This window comes from Balaenoptera acutorostrata, chromosome 6, assembly GCF_949987535.1.
Source record: "Balaenoptera acutorostrata chromosome 6, mBalAcu1.1, whole genome shotgun sequence".
Lineage (NCBI taxonomy): Eukaryota > Metazoa > Chordata > Mammalia > Artiodactyla > Balaenopteridae > Balaenoptera > Balaenoptera acutorostrata.
In genome coordinates this window covers 10,333,080-10,354,862 of record NC_080069.1, presented here as the reverse complement: position 1 = coordinate 10,354,862, position 21,783 = coordinate 10,333,080, and the positions used below count along the sequence as shown (strand labels likewise).

The 21,783-nt window shown below is 44.0% G+C and overlaps 1 protein-coding gene across 1 annotated transcript in view; it reads right to left on the bottom strand.

The window, feature by feature from the left end:
* Positions 1–4,948: 4,948 nt before the first annotated feature.
* The window catches only part of INTS9 (integrator complex subunit 9), a 116,728-nt gene continuing 99,893 nt past the window's right edge, over positions 4,949–21,783 (bottom strand). Inside the window, exons 14-17 of the mRNA XM_007192715.2 lie at positions 20,488–20,655; positions 8,734–8,832; positions 7,893–8,030; positions 4,949–5,653 (exon numbers count right to left, since the gene is read on the bottom strand). Coding sequence (XP_007192777.1) covers positions 5,477–5,653; positions 7,893–8,030; positions 8,734–8,832; positions 20,488–20,655 — 582 coding nt within the window. The 3' untranslated portion in view covers positions 4,949–5,476. The remainder of the gene's footprint in view (positions 5,654–7,892; positions 8,031–8,733; positions 8,833–20,487; positions 20,656–21,783) is intronic.

Below are 21,783 nucleotides of genomic sequence, written 5' to 3'. Positions count from 1 at the left end.
CTGGTGAGAAGTTTGGGAGAAACTTGTATTTTGTCTGTTATTCTGGTGAGTTAAAGTCATCGGAGACAACACAATGCACAGGATATAATAGGTGCTTAATAAATACTCACTGATGGCTGGAAGGGCCTATAGATGATTGGAAAAGACTTTGTAACAAAAATAAAGAACAAAGTTCTTTATTTTCAAAATATTGTGAGCAGTGTAATTAGTTACTAAATTAAAAATTTATATTAGATATTCTAAAAAATATTATCAAACTTTTAGTTGATGTGTTTAGTAACCCCAAATTACTGTAATGATGTGCATTAAAGTGACTTTTCATTTGTGACTGATTTCATAGTTGTATGTCACGAAGACTTATAAATGCCTTAGAAATTATTACTGTGGCTTATCGTAGAGAAGGGTAAAGGATAAATTCTGCTAACATAAGAATTATCATGCAGAGGATACACCCCTGTTTTTTTCAGTGGCCTCAGATAACAATATAAGGGAAAGAAGAAATACTCCACATGTTTAATGACAAGATGTGGGCAAAACACCTTTCAGAGATCTGTGGTCCTGTGATGCAAAGAATGCTTAAGTTTAATACATGTAATTTTTTCCCAGTTTTATTGAGATATTATTGACATACAGCATATGTAAGTTTAAGGTGTACACATGATTTGATACACATATACACTGAGAAATGATTACTACAATAAGGTTAACTCTATCCCGTCACATAATTACCTTTTTGTGTGGTAATAACTTTTAAGATCTACTCTCTTAACAGCTTTCAAGTAAATAATACAGCATTGTTAATTACAGTCACAATGCTGTACTTTAGATCCCTAGAACTTAATTCATCTTATAGCTGGACATTTGTATCTCCCCATTTCCCCACCTCCTATCCTAGCCCCTGGCAACCACCATTCTACTGAGTTCAGCTCTTTTAGATTCTACATGAGTGAGAACATATAGTGCTTGTCTGACTTACTTCATTTAGCATAATGCCCTTAAGGTCCATCCATGTTGTAAAAGATGGGAATTCCTTCTTTTTTATGGCTGAATAATATTCCATTGTGTATGTGTATGGTAATGATTTGTGATGTTGAACACCTTATCATGTACCTTTTGGCCCATTTGTATGTCTTTGGAAAAATGTATATTCAAGTCCTGTGCCCACTTTTTTTGCTATTGATTTGTATGAGTTCCTGATATATTTTGGCTCTTAACCCCTTATCAGATAGTTTGCAAACATTTTCTCCCATTTGGTTGCCTTTTCATTTTGCTGGTTTCCTTTGCTGTGCAAAAGCTTTTTAGTTTGATGTAGTCCCAGTTGTTTACTTTCCTCGTTGCTTGTGCTTTTGGTGTCATAGCCAAAAAATTGTTGCCAAGACCAATGTCAAGGAGCTTTCCCCCTACGTTTTCTTCCAGTAGTTCTAGTTTTGGGTCTTAAACATTTAAGTCTTTACTCCTTTTCAAGTTAATTTTTATGAGTGGTGTAAGATATTTTATTCTTCTGTGCGTGGTTATCCAGTTTTCCCAACACCACTTACTGACAAGACTGTCCTTCCTTCATTGAGTCTTCTTGGCTCCCTTGTCAGATATTAGTTGACTGTATATGTGTGGGTTTATTTCTGGGCCCTCGATTTTGTTCCATTGGCCTGTGTGTCTATTTTTATGTCAGTACCATACTGTTTTGGTTACTATAGCTTTGTAATAAAGCTTAAAATCAGGAGTTGTGCCTCCAGCTTTTGTTCTTCTTTCTCATGATTTTTTTTTGGGGGGGGCCATTCAGGGTCTTCTCTGGTTCCATACAAATTTGAGAGTTTTTTCTTCTGTGAAAAATGCAATTGGAATTTTGATAGGGAAGGCATTGAATCTATAGATGGTAAAATGCTTCTATGATGTGATTAAACCTAAAATGGGATCCAAGAACAGTGTTGGCTGCAGCCTCCTGCAAGATTAGACATGTTTGGCTCAGTTCTACATTGCCTATCTCCATAATTTAGTTGCAACTTCCGTCAGAACCGTAGTTGGTTATTTTTACCTCATTCTAGGTTTGAAAAAGAGTAAAGTTATTTACCCATAGTTCCACTGCAGTGAATTTGGGAACATCAGAGGTTTTCTGCCTTCCCACAGTATGGCATGAAACAATGAGACAGCATTCAACTTTCCTCATGGCTGTAGGGGAAAAACTGGACTTGGGCCAAAGGAAAGTAGCTCCCTTTCCTCACCAGTTTGCTTGGCTCACATGAATATATGATCATACAGCTTTGGAGGTTTCTTCACTCTCATTTCTGTTGATACTTCACTGTACAGGCAAACCTCATTTTATTGTGCTTTGCAGATATTGCTTTTTTTTTTTAATTTATTTTTTTACAAATTGAAGGTTTGTGGCAACCCTGCGTCAAGTAAGTCTATCAGTGCCATTTTCCCAGCAGCATTATTTTAAAATTAAGGTCTGTACACTTTTTTTTTTGAATAATGCTATTGCACATTTAATAGACTACAGTATAAACATAATTTTTATATGCACTGGGAAATGAAAAAATTCATGTGACTTGCTTTATTGTGATAATGTGCTTTATTGTTGTGGTCTGGAACCAAACCAGCAATATCGCCAAGGTATGTCTATAGTTTGGAAAAGCCAACTTCTGCCTTTATAGGACAACGGTGAGGCCCAAAGGCTTCAAGCTCTCCAGGGTTCAAGACGACAAATAGTTGTTACCATTACTTAAAAAGAAATGGACAATATGCCTCAAGTCCCTTCCCCAGCTCCTGATCCCTGATGCTCACACACGACGTTAAGGTAAGGCAGAAGCCACTTACTGGCGATGGGTTTTGGGGAAAGTTAATTGCTGTACCTCAGTTTCTTCATCCAGTGCCTTGACTGTGGCCCTGTGGAGAGATGCCTCTGAACCAGGAGCACCCAGCTAAGCTACACCAGATTTCTGACCCACAGAAGCAGTGAGATAATAAATGTTTGCTATTTTAAGCCACTAAATTTTGGGCTAATTTGCTACACAGCAATAGATATACTACTTTGCAGAAAGATCAAAAGAAATAAGAAAATCAGGTCTCTATTTTTTTTTAAATTTATTTTTTAAATTTATTTATGGCTGTGTTGGGTCTTCGTTTCTGTGCTAGGGCTTTCTCTAGTTGTGGCAAGTGGGGGCCACTCTTTATCGCGGTGCGCGGGCCTCTCACTATCACAGCCTCTCTTGTTGCGGAGCACAGGCTCCAGATGCGCAGGCTCAGTAATTGTGGCTCACGGGCCCAGTTGCTCCGCGGCATGTGGGATCTTCCCAGACCAGGGCTCGAACCCGTGTCCCCTGCATTGGCAGGCAGATTCTCAACCACTGCACCACCAGGGCAGCGCCACCTCCTCACTATTTTTAATGGTTTTTCAATTACTATTTAATCATTAGGCGTTTGTTGGGCTTGAGTAGAAATTTTTCTAAATGTCAGTCTCTTCCCCAGATGGGTATGAATAGTCAGCGGGCTGCATTTCCAAATAACAAAGCCACTATTGGTGGTATAATTCTAGCACTGACAGCAGGTTCCACCATTTCTTCTGGGTCTTCTATTCACCAACCTGGTGTGGTATCCAAATACCTGAACTCTAGGTAGAGTTATTCATAACTGCTCTCTCCTAATACTTGGGAGGGCCAGCTCTAGATTTCTCTGCTCTAACAAATGATTCTTTGCTTCTTCCCGTCTCTGGCTTCTGCCATGAAGTAGGTGGTAATGACAATTAAAACCTTCATAATTTATTTCCTGCGCATCAGTTTACTGACTAATTTGCATTTACATACTATTTGTCTCTTTAGTAACCACCTCTCAACCACCTCTCATTGAGCCCTTGGGATTAATCAAGCCCTTAACAGAAATCCAACTTGGACAAATCCAAGTCATTCCTGGATGTATCATTGTTGGAACGTTTAAGTAAAATAACCATTTTGATTTTTCTTCCTATTTTATACTGCTTTTGCATTTTTCAAGATGTTAAGAAAACTTTAAAAAACTTGATTTCTCTCATAAGTTTTATTAGGAAGTATGCCTACATGTGCTGCATATTTACAATTCTCCTACTAAAAACAAAACTAAATGTTCATAACCATGGCATGTCCGTCTCTTGTAATGTTAATCCTCTCCCGCAGTTTATTCTGTGGACACACCCTAGGCCCCTCGATTGGAATGATCTGCACATTGGGAAACAGAGACTGGTTGAAGCATTCCTGGGCCTAAGGCTGGCAAAGTTGGAGATGGCAAAAATGAAGTTGCCTTTTTCCTCCTCTAATGAAGAACTGCTTCCCACTGACATGTCCGTTCCAGAGACAGAACTGACAGCCAACTCTCCATGAAACCTGAGGAAGTAGTTCTATAGTGTTATAGTTCTTGGGTCACTAAAGCCCTTTGTGATGCTTTGCTGCTGGCCAGGCTGGACTGACTTCCGACTGAATTTCAACTGGTCTGAAAAGACGGTAAGCATCTACTTCCACTGCTGGCCAGTTCTAAGACTTGCATGCTACTCCCCACATTTTAATACTTGCAAAATTGGCATGTGTGTTACAACTGATGCTATCTCAGAGTTGATGTAAATACCCGTTTTAAGCAATGCCATTTTTTCAAACACAGGCATCTGAGTTTACTGCTCAGGAACGCGGAGAATCCTGATCATCTGTGGGGGAGGCAGTGGTGAGTGGAGGTTGTGAGTGGAGACTGAGACGCTGGTTCAGGTTCAGAAGGTCAAGGTCGGTGTCAGCGCTCTGTGCTGGTATTTCTCATACTGACACAGCTCAGATGAAGTTAAGCACCCGTTCGTACAATTTAAGAAATATACTAATGCACACACCAAACTAAAATTTGCTGTGGTGTTTTCTAAGTTCAGTTCTGTATATTTTCATATTCTTTCAGATACTAAATGGCTGTGTAAATTGTAGGTTCAACAGAACACAGCTACTTCTATAAAAAATAAGTTTTATTAACAAAATGAGCTCACATGGTAAAATACAGATAGATGGGTTCATTTTGCTAATTTTGGGGGATCATCTTTCTTATTAGGTACAGCACTGTAGACAATAAAACAAACTCAAAGACTAGTTCCCCTGCCCGAGGCCTGTGAAACCATGAAAAACAGGTCACAAGTCCTCATCTTTTTACCTCTCCTTCCACTATTAACCTCCTGGAAAGCTGCTGTAGCTCTCAGCCTTCTCCTCGGCTTGTTGCCTCACCTGCCTGGCTACCCGAGAGAGGCAGGACTGGGAAGAAGACGAGCCTGAAGGTTAAAGGGAAAGCTCTTGCCTGAAACAGTGCTAAGAAGCCAGACCTGGAGATTCTGGCCATAACTCCTGAGAATGTCCCTCAAGCCAGAGACCAACACCACAGAGACCTGCCAGGCCGCATGGCCTTCCTCCGCTGGGTGCTGGGCAGCCACGGTGAAGGACTGCAGCAGGGTCTCAGGGAAGTGGAGATGGCTTTCGTGTTCCACTCAGAACTTCTGTAGGAATTTGAGGACAAGGTCCCGCAGCCGTACCCTGAGCATCTCGTCATTGTCGCAGATGATATGGGTCGAATCTTCCTCGATCTGGATGAGCGTCTCAGCTTCCTGTAGCAAGACGATATGGCCCTTGGCTGTGTCTTCCACCTTAATATCGCTGAAGCCATGCTGCTCCAAAAGAAAAGGGACAGGAGGATGGTGGGTGCTCTGAAAAGCCAGAGGATATTTCAGCGACTGAGAGTTCTAAAATCATGCTTCCTAGAATTGGCTAAACTGAACATCCTAGAAACTGGCATTTTGGACACTCAGTACAATTCTACAGACTAATCACAGGACCTACCTACAGCAACAGAATTCAAACTGAAGCCCCTAAACATGCAAAATCGCATGGAAAACCCAGCAGAATTCCTAGAACCTGCTTAAGCTTTCATCTGAGGAGCACATCTAAGCGCCTGGGTTCCGGAGCCTGGGACGCCAGGCTGCTCCGCACCAGCCTCCATACCGCGCCTGTGGCCCCCGGCCCAGGAAAACGCCGTTCTTCACAGCAGGGTACCACCGACCTGTTGACGTCACAGCAGGGTACCACCGACCTGTTGACGTCACGGCAGGGTACCACCGACCTGTTGACGTCACGGCAGGGTACCACCGACCTGTTGACGTCACGGCGGGGTACCAATGACCTGTTGACGTCACGGCGGGGTACCAATGACCTGTTGACGTCACGGCGGGGTACCGCCGACCTGTTGACGTCACGGCGGGGTACCGCCGACCTGTTGACGTCACGGCGGGGTACCGCCGACCTGTTGACGTCACGGCGGGGTACCGCCGACCTGTTGACGTCACGGCGGGGTACCGCCGACCTGTTGACGTCACGGCGGGGTACCGCCGACCTGTTGACGTCACGGCGGGGTACCGCCGACCTGTTGACGTGGCACATCCCTCCCAAGGGAGAAGACAGGAAAGGCAGCGTATCAAATACTTCTCCGGGGCCACCTCCAATGCTAACTCAGAACTTTCTTACACATCAGATGTCAAGTTGAGAAAGAAGAAGAGAAATGGAAAGAGGACTAATTTGCCTGAAAAGGACACAGGCTAGGTAATGAACGTGACCTAGGGAGATTCTCCACACTTGGCTCTGGAAATCTCACGTGTAGTTTGGGGCGGCCATGGATATTCCTCCTGCAGGAGGAGGTGGGGCAGAAATGGTGGGGGGAGTAGCCAGGGTCGGGGCCTAGGGGTCAACCCCCGGGTGCCCAGGCAGAAGAGCTAAACAAGGTCTTTCTGGGAAAGCAAGTTGTTTCCAGATTTTAAGAAACAAGTCAAGCGTGAGTCCCGTCAGCAGGGCCGGGGGTACAGCACGGTCGGGAGGAAGCTGGTACTGGTGTGATCACAGCACATGGGGCTCCGTGGGGTAATTCCCATGGGGTGTCCCCATGTCACTAGGGGCCAGGAGAGCCACACAACTCGAGGAAAGCCCTCCCTTCAGGGAAAATTAAACGAGTACTGAAGAAAACAATTCCCAATAAAGAGAAAGCTTTAAAGATTTGAAAGAACGCAGCGACTGAGTTATTTAGTTTGGACAAAAGGCAGTAACTAGTTTAACAGAAGAAAGTCTCTTTTCCTGTAATGATCTACTATAGTTGCAGTTCTTCTTGCAAGAAGCAACACGAACAATATTATCTTTAGCCAATTCCTCCTCTTTTCTATCAAGGATTCTACAATTCTGATGCCAAAATAGGGACCTCTGTAGTCCTGTGACTGAAGCCAGAATTACAAACTCTTCTCCGGGTAAGTTGTTCTCTTTTTCCTCATAGTCGTGAAATCTGCGCCTCGCGGGGGGCAGCCACCAGGGACAAGGGGCGGGATGGCTGCTGAGCCAGTGCAGGGACCACCATCCTCCACAATGCCTGCCTGCTTCTCTCCCCTCCCCCCCTGTCTGGGAATCGCTGGCTCTGCTTCCTGAGTGCCTGGGGATCTGGCATCAGTGGCCCCTGTGGCCCCCAGTCTTGCCCGAGACTCGTATCTCCTCTGACCTGGCCATGCTGGCTCTGACAGCAAGGGGTCTTCTCATAGGAAAGTGGGGCTCTAGAGGGGGCAGACCCTTCTTTCTCCTGGCCGTCCCCCTGCCCCATCTGTCACAGCTCCGTTCCTGAAGAAAGAAAGGCCCCTCCTCAGTCTGGTTCCCACGAGAAGTGGGGCTGGGGGAAGGGGGGCCCGCTCTCCTCTAAGTCTCCGCGGCTCTTGCCTGGTTCTGTCCCCGCCATGACCGAGGAGCAAGCAGACGCTGCAGGGCCAGCAGCGCAGACGGTGGAGACGGCGAACTGCAGCAGCACGCGCTCCCGGGAGCGGGGCTGCCGTGGGCAGAGCGGGATGGCGTTGCCTCAGACGGCGCAACCCACCGGCTCACCTTCTCCAGCGTCTGCACGAACTGGTCCACGGGGATGGAACCGCTCAGCAGAGGCTTCAAAACCTTGCAGTCTGGAATGTCGTCACTGGCCCGCTTTCTCTTCTTGCCGCCTGTGGGCTGGGCGGGCCTGGGCGGGGGCTGGGTGGGAGGAAACAGGGATCTCGTCAAGAAGTCACCCGGGAGCCCAAGTGACGCTACCCGGCCCGCGGGGCCCGCTTCCTGGAAGGGCCCTGGGCCTGCGTTCAGGGTCACCATCAGCTGGGTCTCCAGCTGGATTTCCACGTAATGCACACAAGCTAAAGCCAACTGTCCACATAGAATCAACACCTTATTCAGCAAAGATATCTTCCTTTTATCAAAATCTATTCTTAAATTTCAATTGACTGAATTCGGTGCTGTCTGCGTAAGGTCTTCATAACCCGTGTTGGTGACCACAGGTGGGGCAGCAGCTCCGAGAACACTGGCTGTGGGGTCAGACTGACTGGCTACAGTCCTTCTGTCAAGAAAATGAAGGGCAGAGAGATGGCCTCTAAGACGGTGATAGTAAAGAGAACTTTGTGAGGATTAAATAAGACAACGCCTGGTAAGGCCCTGGCCTGGGGTACAGCGCACTTTAAGTGGTCGCTGTGGACACATGATGTGGAGGAACAAGAGCGACACAGCCCAACCCTGAAAGGGGTTTTTCTCATGGGGGATGAAGACAAGGGCCCAAAGAGCTGTCCCCGAGGCACACACGCGCCATGAAGTGAGGCGTGAGGCACCGGGGGGAGGGCCCCCACCTGCACGGGGCTCTTCCCACAGGTATGCTGTATTTCAGGGCCCTCACCCTCCCCGACAATACCTGGAGAACGTGCTTGTTATCTTTAGTGTGCAGCACGGCTGAGACGGTTGCCAAGGAAACGCCAGGCTTGATCTCCATGGGTACCAGCGAGTCCGCGAGCTGGGAGCAAACAGAGGGGTTTCAGTCAGGCTCCCTGTAAACTGGGGGGATGAGGGTGCTGCCACCGTGCTGTGCAGAGGCAGGGGCTAGGAGGCCACGCTGGGTGGCAGTGCCACCCCCGTGCACGGCTCAGGATTGGATGGTGACACCCAGGGTCAGGGTCACCCTGGCCAGCAGGCCCGCAGCACCATGTGCCCCTGCCAGTCTGGTGGAACAGTACCAGACGTCAAATGTCAAAACTGAGCCTTTAGTGATCACCATTATTTGTTTTCTTTTGAATTTTTATTTACATCACTGCAGTCTAAAATGACCAAATAACTTTAAGAAGTAAAAAACTTAAAACAATCATTTTTAATCAAAAATACATCACACACACACACACACACACACACACACACACACAATCAACTGTGATGAAGAAAGGAGGTGAGAGAAGAGCAGACAGAGGAAAAGGGGGTGGTGGCAGCAGGTAAACAGGCTGGGAAGAGGAAGAGAACTAGCCGACCCAGTGCTCTGAGGTACAATGTCTTTTGCGCTGCTTCTCCTGAGACTCCAGAGTCACCCAGAGCAGGCATGTGCCACCACGTGCTGGGGCCCGGGTGCTGCCCCCTCTGCTGCCCCTTTCATTAGTCAGCTGCCACACCATGAAATGCCAACACCCTGCCAAGAGCTCACTGTGTGACCTGGCACAACCTCTATCCAGCTTGCAGGTCTCCTAACACTCTTGTATAGAAACACACACACACACACACTTCCTCCTTACTCAAAATATACACCAAGTGCCGACTTTCCATGCCAGCCTCTGCCTTCATCCTTGTCACTTCTCCAGGGGACTAGTGACAGGCAGGAAGGGAAGAGACAGCAGCATTTGGACTGAGTGAGCTGTCTAATTCCTGGGAATCTGACTTCTCCCAAAGGTAAAATACACAGCTTTTACCTGTGGGCCATCTCTTTCTCTAACACCAGAGTCTGATGTGTACACCTTCTCCTCTGCAACTTCAGAGTCCCCTGACCCAGCCACCAGCAGTGACGTGTGATCTTATGAGAGGCCCTAACACTCGAGTTTAGTTGACTACTGTTCTTAAACGCATGCAGACCTCAACCTATCCAAGCCTCCTTTATAAAAAAACAAATATGCAAGATGCCATTTATGTAAACATGAAGATCAGTATCAAATGGGCAGAGGAAGCAGGTAAGGATATTTGAAATGACTGGCAAACAGATGTGAGGACTATTTCATGAACCAAAAAACGGGGGCAGGGGGTGGCCAAGATGGCAGAGTAGGAAGACCCTGAGCTCACCTCCTCCATGGGCACTCCACAATTACAACTGTAGATATAGCAACCATAGATGAGAATGATCAGAAGACTAGCAGAAAATAATCTTCTACAACTAAAGATATGAAGAAGGAGTCACAATGAGAACAAGTGGGGCAGAGACACAGTAGAGTCAAGACCCACACACTTGGGTAGGTGACCTGGCAGCCCCACCTACCAGTGTTCCTGTGGTAGTCAGCTCTACCACAATGGAAGGGCCCATGCAGCCCTCAAAGGGGGTGACCCTAGAGCATATATCTGGTGACCAGAGGGGTGTGTGCTGCTGGGCCCCATAGGATGTCTCCTACAAAAGTCCAGTTCTCCAAGATTGGGAAATGTAACCAACCTACCTAACACACAGAAATAAAAACAGAATTAGGCAAAATGAGGAGACTGAGGAATATGTTACAAAAAAAGGAATAAGATAAAACCCCAGAAGAACTGAGCAAAGGGGAGACAGGCAATTGACCTGATAAGTTCAAGGTAATGATCATAAAGATGCTCAATGAACTTGGGAGAAGAATGGACGAACACAGTGAGACGTTAGAAATTTTTAATAAAGCGTTAGAAAATATAAAGAAGAACCAGAGCTAAAGAACCCAGTAACTGAAACAAAAACTACACTGGAAGGAATCAAGAGTAGATTAGTTGACACAAAGGAACAGATCAGTGCACTAGAAGACAGAGTAGTAGAAATCACCCAAGCTGAACAGAAAAAAGAAAAGAAAAAAGAAAATCATTTAAGAGACTTCTGGGACAATATCAAGTGCACTAACATTCACATAATAGGGAACTTAAAAGGAGAATACAGAAAGGGGCAGAGAACTGTTTGAAGAGATACTAACTGAAAACTTCCCTAACCTGGGGAACGAAACACATGCAGGTCCAGAGAGTCCCAAATAAGATGAACCCAAAGAGGTCCACACCAAGACATACTGTAATTGAAATGGCAAAAATTGAAGGTAAAGAATTTTAAAAGTAGCAAGGGAAAAGCAACTAGTTACATACAAAGGAACTCCCATAAGATTATTAGCTAACTTTTCCAAAAGTACTACAAAAGCAACCAGAAAATAATAAAGAAAATGGCAATAAGTACATACCTATAAAATAATGATTTTAAATGTAAATGGGCTGAATTTGCCACTCAAAAGACATAGAGTACTGAATGGATTAAAAAATAAGGCCCATCTACATGCGGCCTACAAGACTCATTTCAGAAATAAGGACAGACACAGACTGAAGGTGAAGGGATGGAAAGAGATAGTCTATGAAATGAAAAGCTATACTCAGACAAAATAGACTTTAAAACAAAGACTGTAATAAAAGAAGGGCATTACATAATGATAAACAGGTCAATCCAGCAAGAAGATGTAACATAAATGTATATGCACCTAACACAGAAGCACCAAGATCTATAAAGCAAACATTAATGGACTTAAAGGGAGAAACTGAAAGCAATACAATAATATTAAGAGACTTTTAACACCCCACTCACATCATTGAATAGATCATCTAGACATAAAATCAATAAGGAAACACTGGCCTTAAAATGACACATAGACCAAATGGCATATATATATATATATATATAAAACATTCCAGCCAAAAGCAGCAGAATATACATTCTTTTCAAGTGCACATGGAACATTCTCCATGATAGATCACATGCTAGGCCACTAAACAAATCTCAGTAGATTTAAGAAGACAGAAATCATATCAAGCATCTTTTCCAACCACACTATAAAACTAGAAATCAACTACATGAAAAAAATTTCAAAAAACACAAAACACATGGAGGCTGAGCAATATGCTCCTCAACAACCAGTGCGTCAATGAAGAAACCAAAGAAGAATTTAAAAAATACCTGGAGACAAATAAAAATGTAAACACAACAATTCAAAATCTATGGGAAGCAGCAAAGGCAGTTCTAAGAGGGAAACTTACAGTGAAACAAGCCTACCTCAGGAAACAAGAAAAATCTCAAACAAGCTAATCTTATCCCTAAAGGAACTAAAAAAGAAAAAGCAAAACCCAAAGTTAGCAGAAGAAATTCTAAAGCAATGAAACTAAGAGCTACTTCTTTGAAAAGAAAAACAAAATTGATATACCTTTAGTCAGAATCATCAAGAAAAGAGAGAGGGACCAAACAAAAACAGAAATGAAAGAGGGGAAGTTAAAACTGACACCACAGAAACACAAAGGATCATAAGAGATTACTATGAACAATTACAGGCCAATAAAATGGAAAACCTATAAGAAATGGATAAATTGCTAGAAATGTACAATCTCCCAATACTAAATCAGGAAGAAATAGAAAATATGAACAGACCGATTACCAGTAATGAAACTGAATCAGTAATAACAAACAAAAGTCCAGAACCAGCTGGCTTCGCTGGTGAATTCTACCAAAAATTTAAATCAGAGTTAACACTTATTCTTCTCAAACCATTCCAAAAAACTGAAGAGGAAGGAATGCTTCCAAACTCATTCTACAAGACCAGCATCACCCTGATACCCAAAACAGACAAAGACAGCACACAAAAAAGAAAATCTCAGGCCAATATCACTGACGAACATAGATGAAAAAAGTCTCAACAAAATATTAGCAAACCGAATTCAACAATACATTAAAAGGACCATATACCATGATCAAGTGGGATTTAGCCCAGGGATGCAAGAATGGTTCAATATTCACGAAACAGTCAACATGATACACCACATTAACAAGCAGAAGAATAAAAATCACATGATCATCTTAATAGACTCAGAAAAAGCTTTTGACCAAATTCAACATCAAATCATGATAAAAACTATTAAGAAAGTGGGTATAGAGAGAACATACTAAAGGCCATATATGACAAGCACACAGCTAACATCATACTCAATGGTGAAAAGCTGAAAGCATTTCCTCTAGGATAAGGAACAATACAAGGATGCCCACTCTCGACACTGCTATTCAACATAGTACTGGAAGTCCTAGCCACAGCAATCAGAAAGAAAAAGAAATAAAAGGAATCCAAATTGGAAAGGAAGAAGTAAAACTGTCACTGTTGGCAGATGACATGATACTATACATAGAAAATCTTAAAGACACAACCAAACTATTAGAACTAATAAATGAATTCAGTAAGGTTGCAGGATACAAAATCAATATACAGAAATCTGCTGCATTTCCATACACTATCAACAAACTATCTGAAAGAGGAATTAGGAAAACAATCCCATTTACAGCTGCATCAAAAAGAATAAAACACCATGGAATAAATCTAACCAAGGAGGTAAAAGACCTATACTTGGAAAATTCTAAGACACTGATGAAAGAAATTGATGACAACAGAAACAAATGGAAAGATATACTGTGCTCATGGATTGGAAGAATACTGTTAAAATAACCATACTTCCCAAGGCAATCTACAGATTCAATGCAAACTCTATAAAAATACCAATAGCATTTTTTACAGAACTAGAACAAATAATTCTAATATTATATGGAAACACAAAAAACACCAAATAGCCAAAACAATCTTGAGAAAGAAGAACGAAGCCTAAGGTATCACACTCCCTGAGTTTCAACTATACTACAAAGCTATAGTAATTAAAACAAAATGGCATTGGCACAAAAACAGACATATAGGTTAATGGAACAGAATAGAGAGCCCAGAAATAAACACATGCTTATATGGTCATTTAATCTATGATAAAGGAGGCAAGAATATACGATGGGGAAAAGACAGCCTCTTCAATAAATGTTACTGGGAAAACTGAACAACCACATGCAAAAGTCTCATGTCTCATACCATATAAAAAATAAACTCAAAATAGATTAAAGACTTAAATCTAAGACCTTAAACCACAAAACTCCTAGAAGAAAACATAGGCAATATGCTCTTTGACAGCGGTCTTTTATCAATTTTTTTTTTTTTTGGATGTCTCCTCAGACAAGGGATTCAAAAGCAAAAATAAACAAACGGAACAACATCAAACAAAAAGCTTTTGCACAGTGAAGGATACTATCAATACAAAAAGGCTGCCTACTGAATGGGAGAAGATATTTGTAAACAATATATCAGATAAGGGTTAATACCCAAAATATACAAAGAACTCATATAACTCAACATAAAAAAACCCCAAACAACCTGACTGAAAAATTGGCAGAAGACCTGAATAGGCATTTTCCCAAAGAAGACATACAGATGGCCAACAGACACATGAAAAGATGCTCAACATCACTAATCATCAGGCAAGTGGAAATTGAAACCATAATGAGGTATCACCTCATACCTGTCAGAATAGCTATTATCAAAAAGACAACAAATAACAAGTGTTGGCGAGGATGTAGAGAAAAGGGAACACTTGTGCACTATTGGTGGGATTGTAAATTAGTGTAGCTGCTATGGAAAACAGTGTGGAGGTTCCTCAAAAAATTAAAAATAGAACTACCATATTATCCAGCAATTCCACTTCTGGGTATTTACCCAAAGAAAACAAAACACTAATTTGAAAAGATATATGCACCCCTATGTTCACTGTAGCATTATTTACAATAGCCAAGATATGGAAGCAACCTAAGTGTCCACTGACAGATGAATGGATAAAGAAGATGTGGTGTGTAGATGTACGTGTGTGTGTGTGTATATGCAGCGGGATATTACTTAGCCATAAAAAAAGAATGGAATCTTGCCACTTGTGACAACATGGATAGACCTAGAGGGTATTATGCTAAGTGAAATAATATAACAAATACCATGATTTCACTTATATGTGGAATCTAAAAAACAAATGAACAAACATTAAAAAAAAAAAAAAGAAATACACTCATAGATAGAGAACAAACAGGTGGTTGCCAGAGGGGAAGGGGTGAGGGGATGAGTGAAATAGATAAGAGAGATTGATTCACAGGGATGAAATGTACATTACAGGGAATATAGTCAGTAATATTGTAATAAATTCATATGGTAACAGATGGTAACTAGACTTAGTATGGTGATCATTTTGTAATGTACAGAAATATTAAATCACTATGTTGTGCACCAGGAACTAACACAGCAGTAGGTCAATTATACTTCAATTTAAAAAAAAAAAAAGAAAGGGAAAACAAGAGAAAACACATGAAACCAGTGTGAAATGTTCCCACTGAGATGCGTGTGTGCTCTGAGCTCCTGACAGCGCCCATCCATAAATATTCTTTTCCTTCCTACACTGTATTGTTCCCAGCAAAGGATCAAAGGTCAGCTGTCTGGCATAACTTTAAAGCCAAAGAATTGGCTTGGGAGGTTTGCACATAGCACTGTGGGAACCAAGCAGGTGAGCGACTCTCCCTGGGGAGCCCCAGGAATAAATTCTATCTCCAAGAAGACTCTCTGAAGTGGCAGCTCTGCCACAAGGGAAGTCTACCTGGAGCCCACGAGGCGACGCAGCCGGACACCTCTGGGAGGGAGGTGCATCCGCCTGCCACCCCAGAAACAGTTTTTCTATTAGCGCAGGCCCACGAGGACTGACGTCAGCTCTCCCGCCTTGCACTTACAGGGGCAAAGAGGGAGGACTTACAAGGAAGCTGCAGAGGACACACTTTCATTTGGGGGAGAAACAAGCATCCATTACTAGTAGCAAAACCTAAAGAACAGCAGCAGATTTTAACCCCTTCATCTCCCACATGCATTTCCCAGGCAAAACCAAATGATACTTTTAGTTCTGTATCTACATTCCACATACAAAGATTTATGTAAAAGAATGTTTCTCAAAGTATTATTTATAGTTTGAAAAAGCAGAAATAATAAATGTCCACCAGTAAAGGAACAGTTAAATTACGATGCATTTATGATAGACCATTATATACCTAAGATGCTTTTGAAATATCTTTAACGACAATATACTGTTACTTTACAAAGATATTATACGAGGTATGATTCAAACACACACAGAGTGAACACACAAAGCAAATACAAAAAAACTGGACAGTAATTACGTCTGGTATTGGGATTAGGACTGATTTTTTTGTCTTTATCCTTTTTTTCCCCCTTATTTTCCAAGTTTTCTAGAATGAACAAGCTTATTTTTATGGAAAAATGAATCTTACGACAGAGTCATAAACATAAAAGCTCGAGAAGCCTGAGGGGCCTTAAAAACAAAAGAAGACCATCCAGAGCGCTGGCTCTCAGGTGTGGCGCAGAGGCCCCTGCGGCTCCTGAGGCTCTTTTGCAGCATCGAGGTCGATATGATTGTCATTAATAATAAGATGTTTTGCCTTTTCACTCTCATTCTCTCACAAGGGTTCACTAGAATTTTCTAGAGGCTACATTACATGTATATCACAACAGACTGAAAGCAAAAGGGGACAGGAGAATCCAGCCGTCTTCCACAGGCAGACGTTAAAGAGATTTGCTAAGATAAAACAGTGCCCTTCTCTTTTTTTTTTTGAAACATTTTTCAAAAAAGACCTTTTAGGGACTTCTCTGGCGGCTCAGTAGTTAAGAATCCGCCTGCCAATGCAGGGGACACGGGTTTGGTCCCCGATCTGGGAAGATCCCACATGCCAGTGGAGCAACTAAGCCCGCGAGCCACAACTACTGAGCCCGCGTGCTGCAACTACTGAAGCCCACGCATCTAGAGCCCGTGCTTCACAACAAAGAGAAGCCACCGCAATGAGAAGCCCGTGCACCGCAATGAAGAGTAGCCCCCGCTCTCCGCCACTATAGAGAAAGCCTGCGTGCAGCAACGAAGACCCAATGCAGCCAAAAATAAATGAAAATTTAAAAAAAAATCTTTTAGTTATGTTAACATCTAATGGGTTTATATTATTTTTTATTTAATAATTAATTAATTATTCATTTAAGAATTAAATATTTTTAAAATGTCTTAGTTTTAACTTCTATTATAGCAAATATCAATAGATATAACCCAAATACACAAAAGCTCTCTGGGGTTCTAATTTTTAAGAAGTCTTGAGACCAAAAAGTTTGAGGACTGCTGGCTTAGAGTACTGGAATCTAACCCTAAGCCTTCAAGCCCAGCCACTGTAAGTAAGACCTTGGCCAGAAGGTAAATACCAGACAAAAATAACGCAAAGACACTGGGTCAGAGCCTTTCACTTTGAGATGAGCAAAATGCAGAGAAAATGAAAAGCACAATCATAAAAACACATTAAACAACCAAAATAACTAGAAGTGGGGATGGTTAGTGCCACTTCTTTGCTACAAACCACAAAACAAAAACTTGGCCCCTTTTTGGAGGGGAACTTGCTTTCATCTCTCCCTCCCAATCAAAAAAAAAAAAAATCCATCATCAACGCCAAACTACTAAAACGAAACAAAAAATTCCAACACAGGCAATATTAACCTCATGGGTTAGGCAACTGGAGGTCTAAAGCAAAGAGCAATTATTTCAATGTTCTAGCAGGAGGCTTCAGGAGGACAGCTGGTCAAAAAGAGCCCTGGCTGACCTGCAGGAAGACGGAGGTGGTCCCCCAGAGACCGGCAATGACACACAGGTGGGCGTGGGGCAGGTCTCAGGGTCAAGGCTGCTGGTCTACTCCCACTGGACTTGAGGGAGGAGCTTCACGAAAGACAGAACAGCGTGCTGTGCACTCCCCAAAGCCAATCCCTTCCTTCTCTGGCTCAGTGTCAGAAGGTATAAAAGAGGTAGATTTATCTTTTATTTTGCTAATTTAAAATGGGAACAGACAAGCTTAACGTGGACTGTTTAATCACGGTGAGGATAAACTTGGGCATGGGAAATGCCAGAAGCTTATTAGTAAGACTGTTTCTTTGTAGATGGCTAGTAATTTTGTTTTTGTCTTTAAAAACTCAACATTCTGCCTTCTTTTTGCCTTTTGTATTGAAAACTGGCACATATGAAATAGGTCTCTTACACCAGCAGTCCTCAAATTTTAGCGAGCATCGGCTCACATGGAGGGCTGGCTGAAACCCAGACTGCTGGGCCTCACCCTGGAGTGTTGATTCAGCAGGTTAGAAGGTGCACTTCTAACGAGTCCCCAGGGCTGCTGCTGCTGGTGGCGGATTACACGGAGCCCCGCACCGCGATCCCCACAGGAAGGCCGTGGGCTGGGTGCCCCATCGCCGCAGCAGCACAGATCAACTGGGGGCTCTACTCTCACTTAAAGGACAAAATCTGTGACATATGTTAGGAATGACCTTTGGGGCACAAAGGGCACATATTAGTGATCACCTAGGTTTCTTCAGGGATGGAAAAGACCAGGTCTAATTGAGTAAGTGTACCTATCTCATAAGATGGGTGAGACAGTCCATGGAAAGTGCTGAGTACAGATCCTGGCCCATAGTGACAGCTCAATAAACATACTATTTGCAGTACAATTAAATGGGGGAGCCAAAGGGCTGGGCCAATGAAATATGGAGAAAGGATAACCTGGAATTCAGAGCTGAAAGAACTTTCTTCATTCTCTTGGGTCTCGGTAGGACGTGGCCTCAAAGGGAAGAGCAGAGGGGAGGCCAGCTCCGTGCTCACGGTCAGGTGTACTAGGGTCGGGAGGAAACTCCTGACACAGGTAGCCCTGGCCACCTCTCCTGTGAAGGAGCTGTTATCAGAGAGAAATGCAAGTCAGCTGCTGAGCCGAGATACCAGGGTGTGAGCCGCTGCTCTCACAAGCTCCAACGAAAAATGGCTATTTTCCTTTTAAAGAACTAGCAGACCACAAACGTCCCAATGACGCTCAAAGCAGTCAACCTGAGGAACCATAAATCTCTCTCCACTGGTTTATTGCTTACCAATAAGCGATAAACTGCCCCTTTAAAAAAATCACCTTTATAACTTTCCCCACTTCATCTCTCCAGCCTGGGCTCACTGGCAGCTCTTCTGCCCCCTCGATCCGGCCACATGCTGTTTGCTGAGGGGACACGTGCTGTGACGGCTCCCTCCCCAGGAACCAAGAGTGAAATGAAAATGCATGTGAAATGTGAATGATCATCTACTTCTATGTGTCAGTGAAAAACACGACCACTTGCTAGTTTTATCTAGCAAACAAGTCTTGCTAGTTTTATCTTGCTGAAGCAATTTTATCTAAATTAGTTATGGAAATTTGTTTGGATCTCCTTTGTCTATTGCTCTAGTTTTTTAAAAAATAATTTATTTATTTATTTTTGGCTGCACTGGGTCTTTGTTGCTGCGTGCGGGCTTTCTCTAGTTGCAGCGAGTGGGGGCTACTCTTTGTTGCGGTGCACGGGCTTCTCATTGCGGTGGCTTCTCTTGTTGTGGAGCACGGGCTCTAGGTGTGCGGGCTTCAGTAGTTGTGGCACGCGGGCTCAGTAGTTGTGGCGCACGGGCTTAGCTGCTCCGTGGCATGTGGGATCTTCCTGGACCCGGGCTCAAACCCATGTCCCCTGCATTGGCAGGTGGATTCTAAACCACTGTGCCACCAGGGAAGCCCCTGTCTATTGCTCTTAATTTAAAAAAGAACAACTCAGGTTAACTGTGGAAAGGACTGAATGTACTGGACACTGGGTCCCCATTGATGGCACCTGGCCTTGTTCCACCACCAGCCTTTGTTAGGGTCTTGGAAATGGACAACATTCAGGGGCTTAGTCTTCCAAGTCCAAGATCTGGCTACTCTGCTGAGCTCCAGAATCGGGAGACACTGCTTTTAAGTTTTCCTACTTCTTTTTCCTGTTTGCTAAAAACACGTTCAAGCGTCTCCGGAGGCAACAGGAAGCCAGAAGCAGTGTCCTCAGAGCTCGGCACACCGTCACTGCGGCAGCTGGGCCACACGCTTCCCACTGCCCCTCCCCACACCTGTCACTCAGGCGCAACCCACCTCAGCTGTCCCACATGCACGACATGCTTTTTACCTTTTTTCCCTATTAAAACAAGCTCAGATATCATAGAACTAAAAAATATGTAGACTTCAGTAGAATAAAATCTTTAAGTTATACTAAAATGCATGCAAATAGTAATCAAAGTTTACATTCCTTACTTTTTGGTTACTCTCATCTCCTCCATCTATCTCTGAACTTGGTGAAACTTGGCCCTCACTCATAAATGGGGTCCAGGAGGTTCGAGGAAACCCACACCCTCAGGCGGTTAGGGACAGAGCTGACACTGGCTTACCTGTTCTCCATGCTATGGCCTGTGCCCTGGCCTCCCACACACATTAAGCTTTAATATAAGCAGTGCTCCAGCAGGCTGGATGTTGACAGCTGTTACTTCATTACTGGAAAAATGCGGAGGTTCTGAAAATCCCACCTCTCTTCCCAGTTACTGGCTTAAGGGTCGATGTGCTTTGGTTCATCCACATGTGATACCCCAAAGAAAGCCACTGCAGACTCAAGTGGAAAACCCGGTCGTGACCCTGGGAAGCAGCACAGCTCACCTCCGGCATGATTTCGATCTTCTCATACCGACGCTTGAAGGGCAGGGCGAGGACCTCGGCGCGCCGATAGGACATGGCGGGTGGCTGGCAGTCAATCATCAGGTCCATCCGGCGGGACTGCGCCGGGGGCGGCTGGGTGTACTGCTCAGGACAGACCACGTGGAGGGGCTGAGGAACGGGCGGGACAGGGGCAGGGTGGGGGGAGGAGGAGGAGGAAACAAGAGGAGGCTGTGAGGCAGGAGAGGCCGCGTCCTGAGCTAATCCTCCCTTTGCGGGGCTCAGACTCACCACTTGGCCGTTTCGAATTCTCCTCCTCTCAAACCCAAGTAACCAGTGAGCGAAGTGGGGGGAAAGAAGATCAAAAATTTCAGGGAAAAGCCCTGATCTGCTGGCCATGTTGATGAGCAAGGGATTTACTGCCTTGGTTTGTATTTATTTTTTCATTATATTCAAGTCACTTTGATGGTGACATCCATGGGTCTACCCTCAAATGGCCTCCGAGCCCCTTGAGGGCAGTCTTCTCGTCACTTACCGTCATCGACTTGGTACCGCTACTGGCTGATTAGCAAGAACTCTGACTTTTTGTGCTAGTTTGGATTTCTGGCCTGGATCTGCAGGTCTACTGGTACTAGGCAGTGGGCAATGGTCAGGCCTTATCCTCAGTTGTGTAGGACACACTGAATCAGATAGAATTTTTTTTTTTTTTTTTAACAAATGTCTCTTTTTATTATCTTGAGAGAAAACCAATTAGTAAACCAATGTTTACTTTGGCCAAATACCACCCAACTGCCAACCGAACATGGCACCCAGAGAGTCAAGGCATTGTCACTGCCTTTACTGAAGAGTCTGGACCGAGCCTCAAGTTCCCGGAAGAACAAGGCTTCCAACAGACCTGACGGGTTGCATTTCAAACCGCACTTGTCCTTTAGGACTGACACCTCCCTCCTCTTCAGACTGCCTTTCGCCCTCCTTCCTGCCTGGTCAGCATCTTATAACTCTGTCTCAAAGCCAGTCGACTCCACAGTCACTGCCCGAGGACTCTCCCCAGGTTCTCCTCCCCTGCAATGGAGACCAGGCGGCCTCCTGTTTCCCTTATTCACACACCACCGAGGGGCTGGGGAGTCCGCCGTGGTTCGGGGACCGAGGGTGACATTACTCAGGAGTGAAAACAACAGGCTCTTAACTGTTTCTTCCAGCAAGTTGACAGGCACACAGTGGTGTATGAAATCGCTCATGGAAATCGGAAGTGGCTTAACTGCTCCAACCATGTCTAGAGGAAGGGCCAGCAAGCTCGGG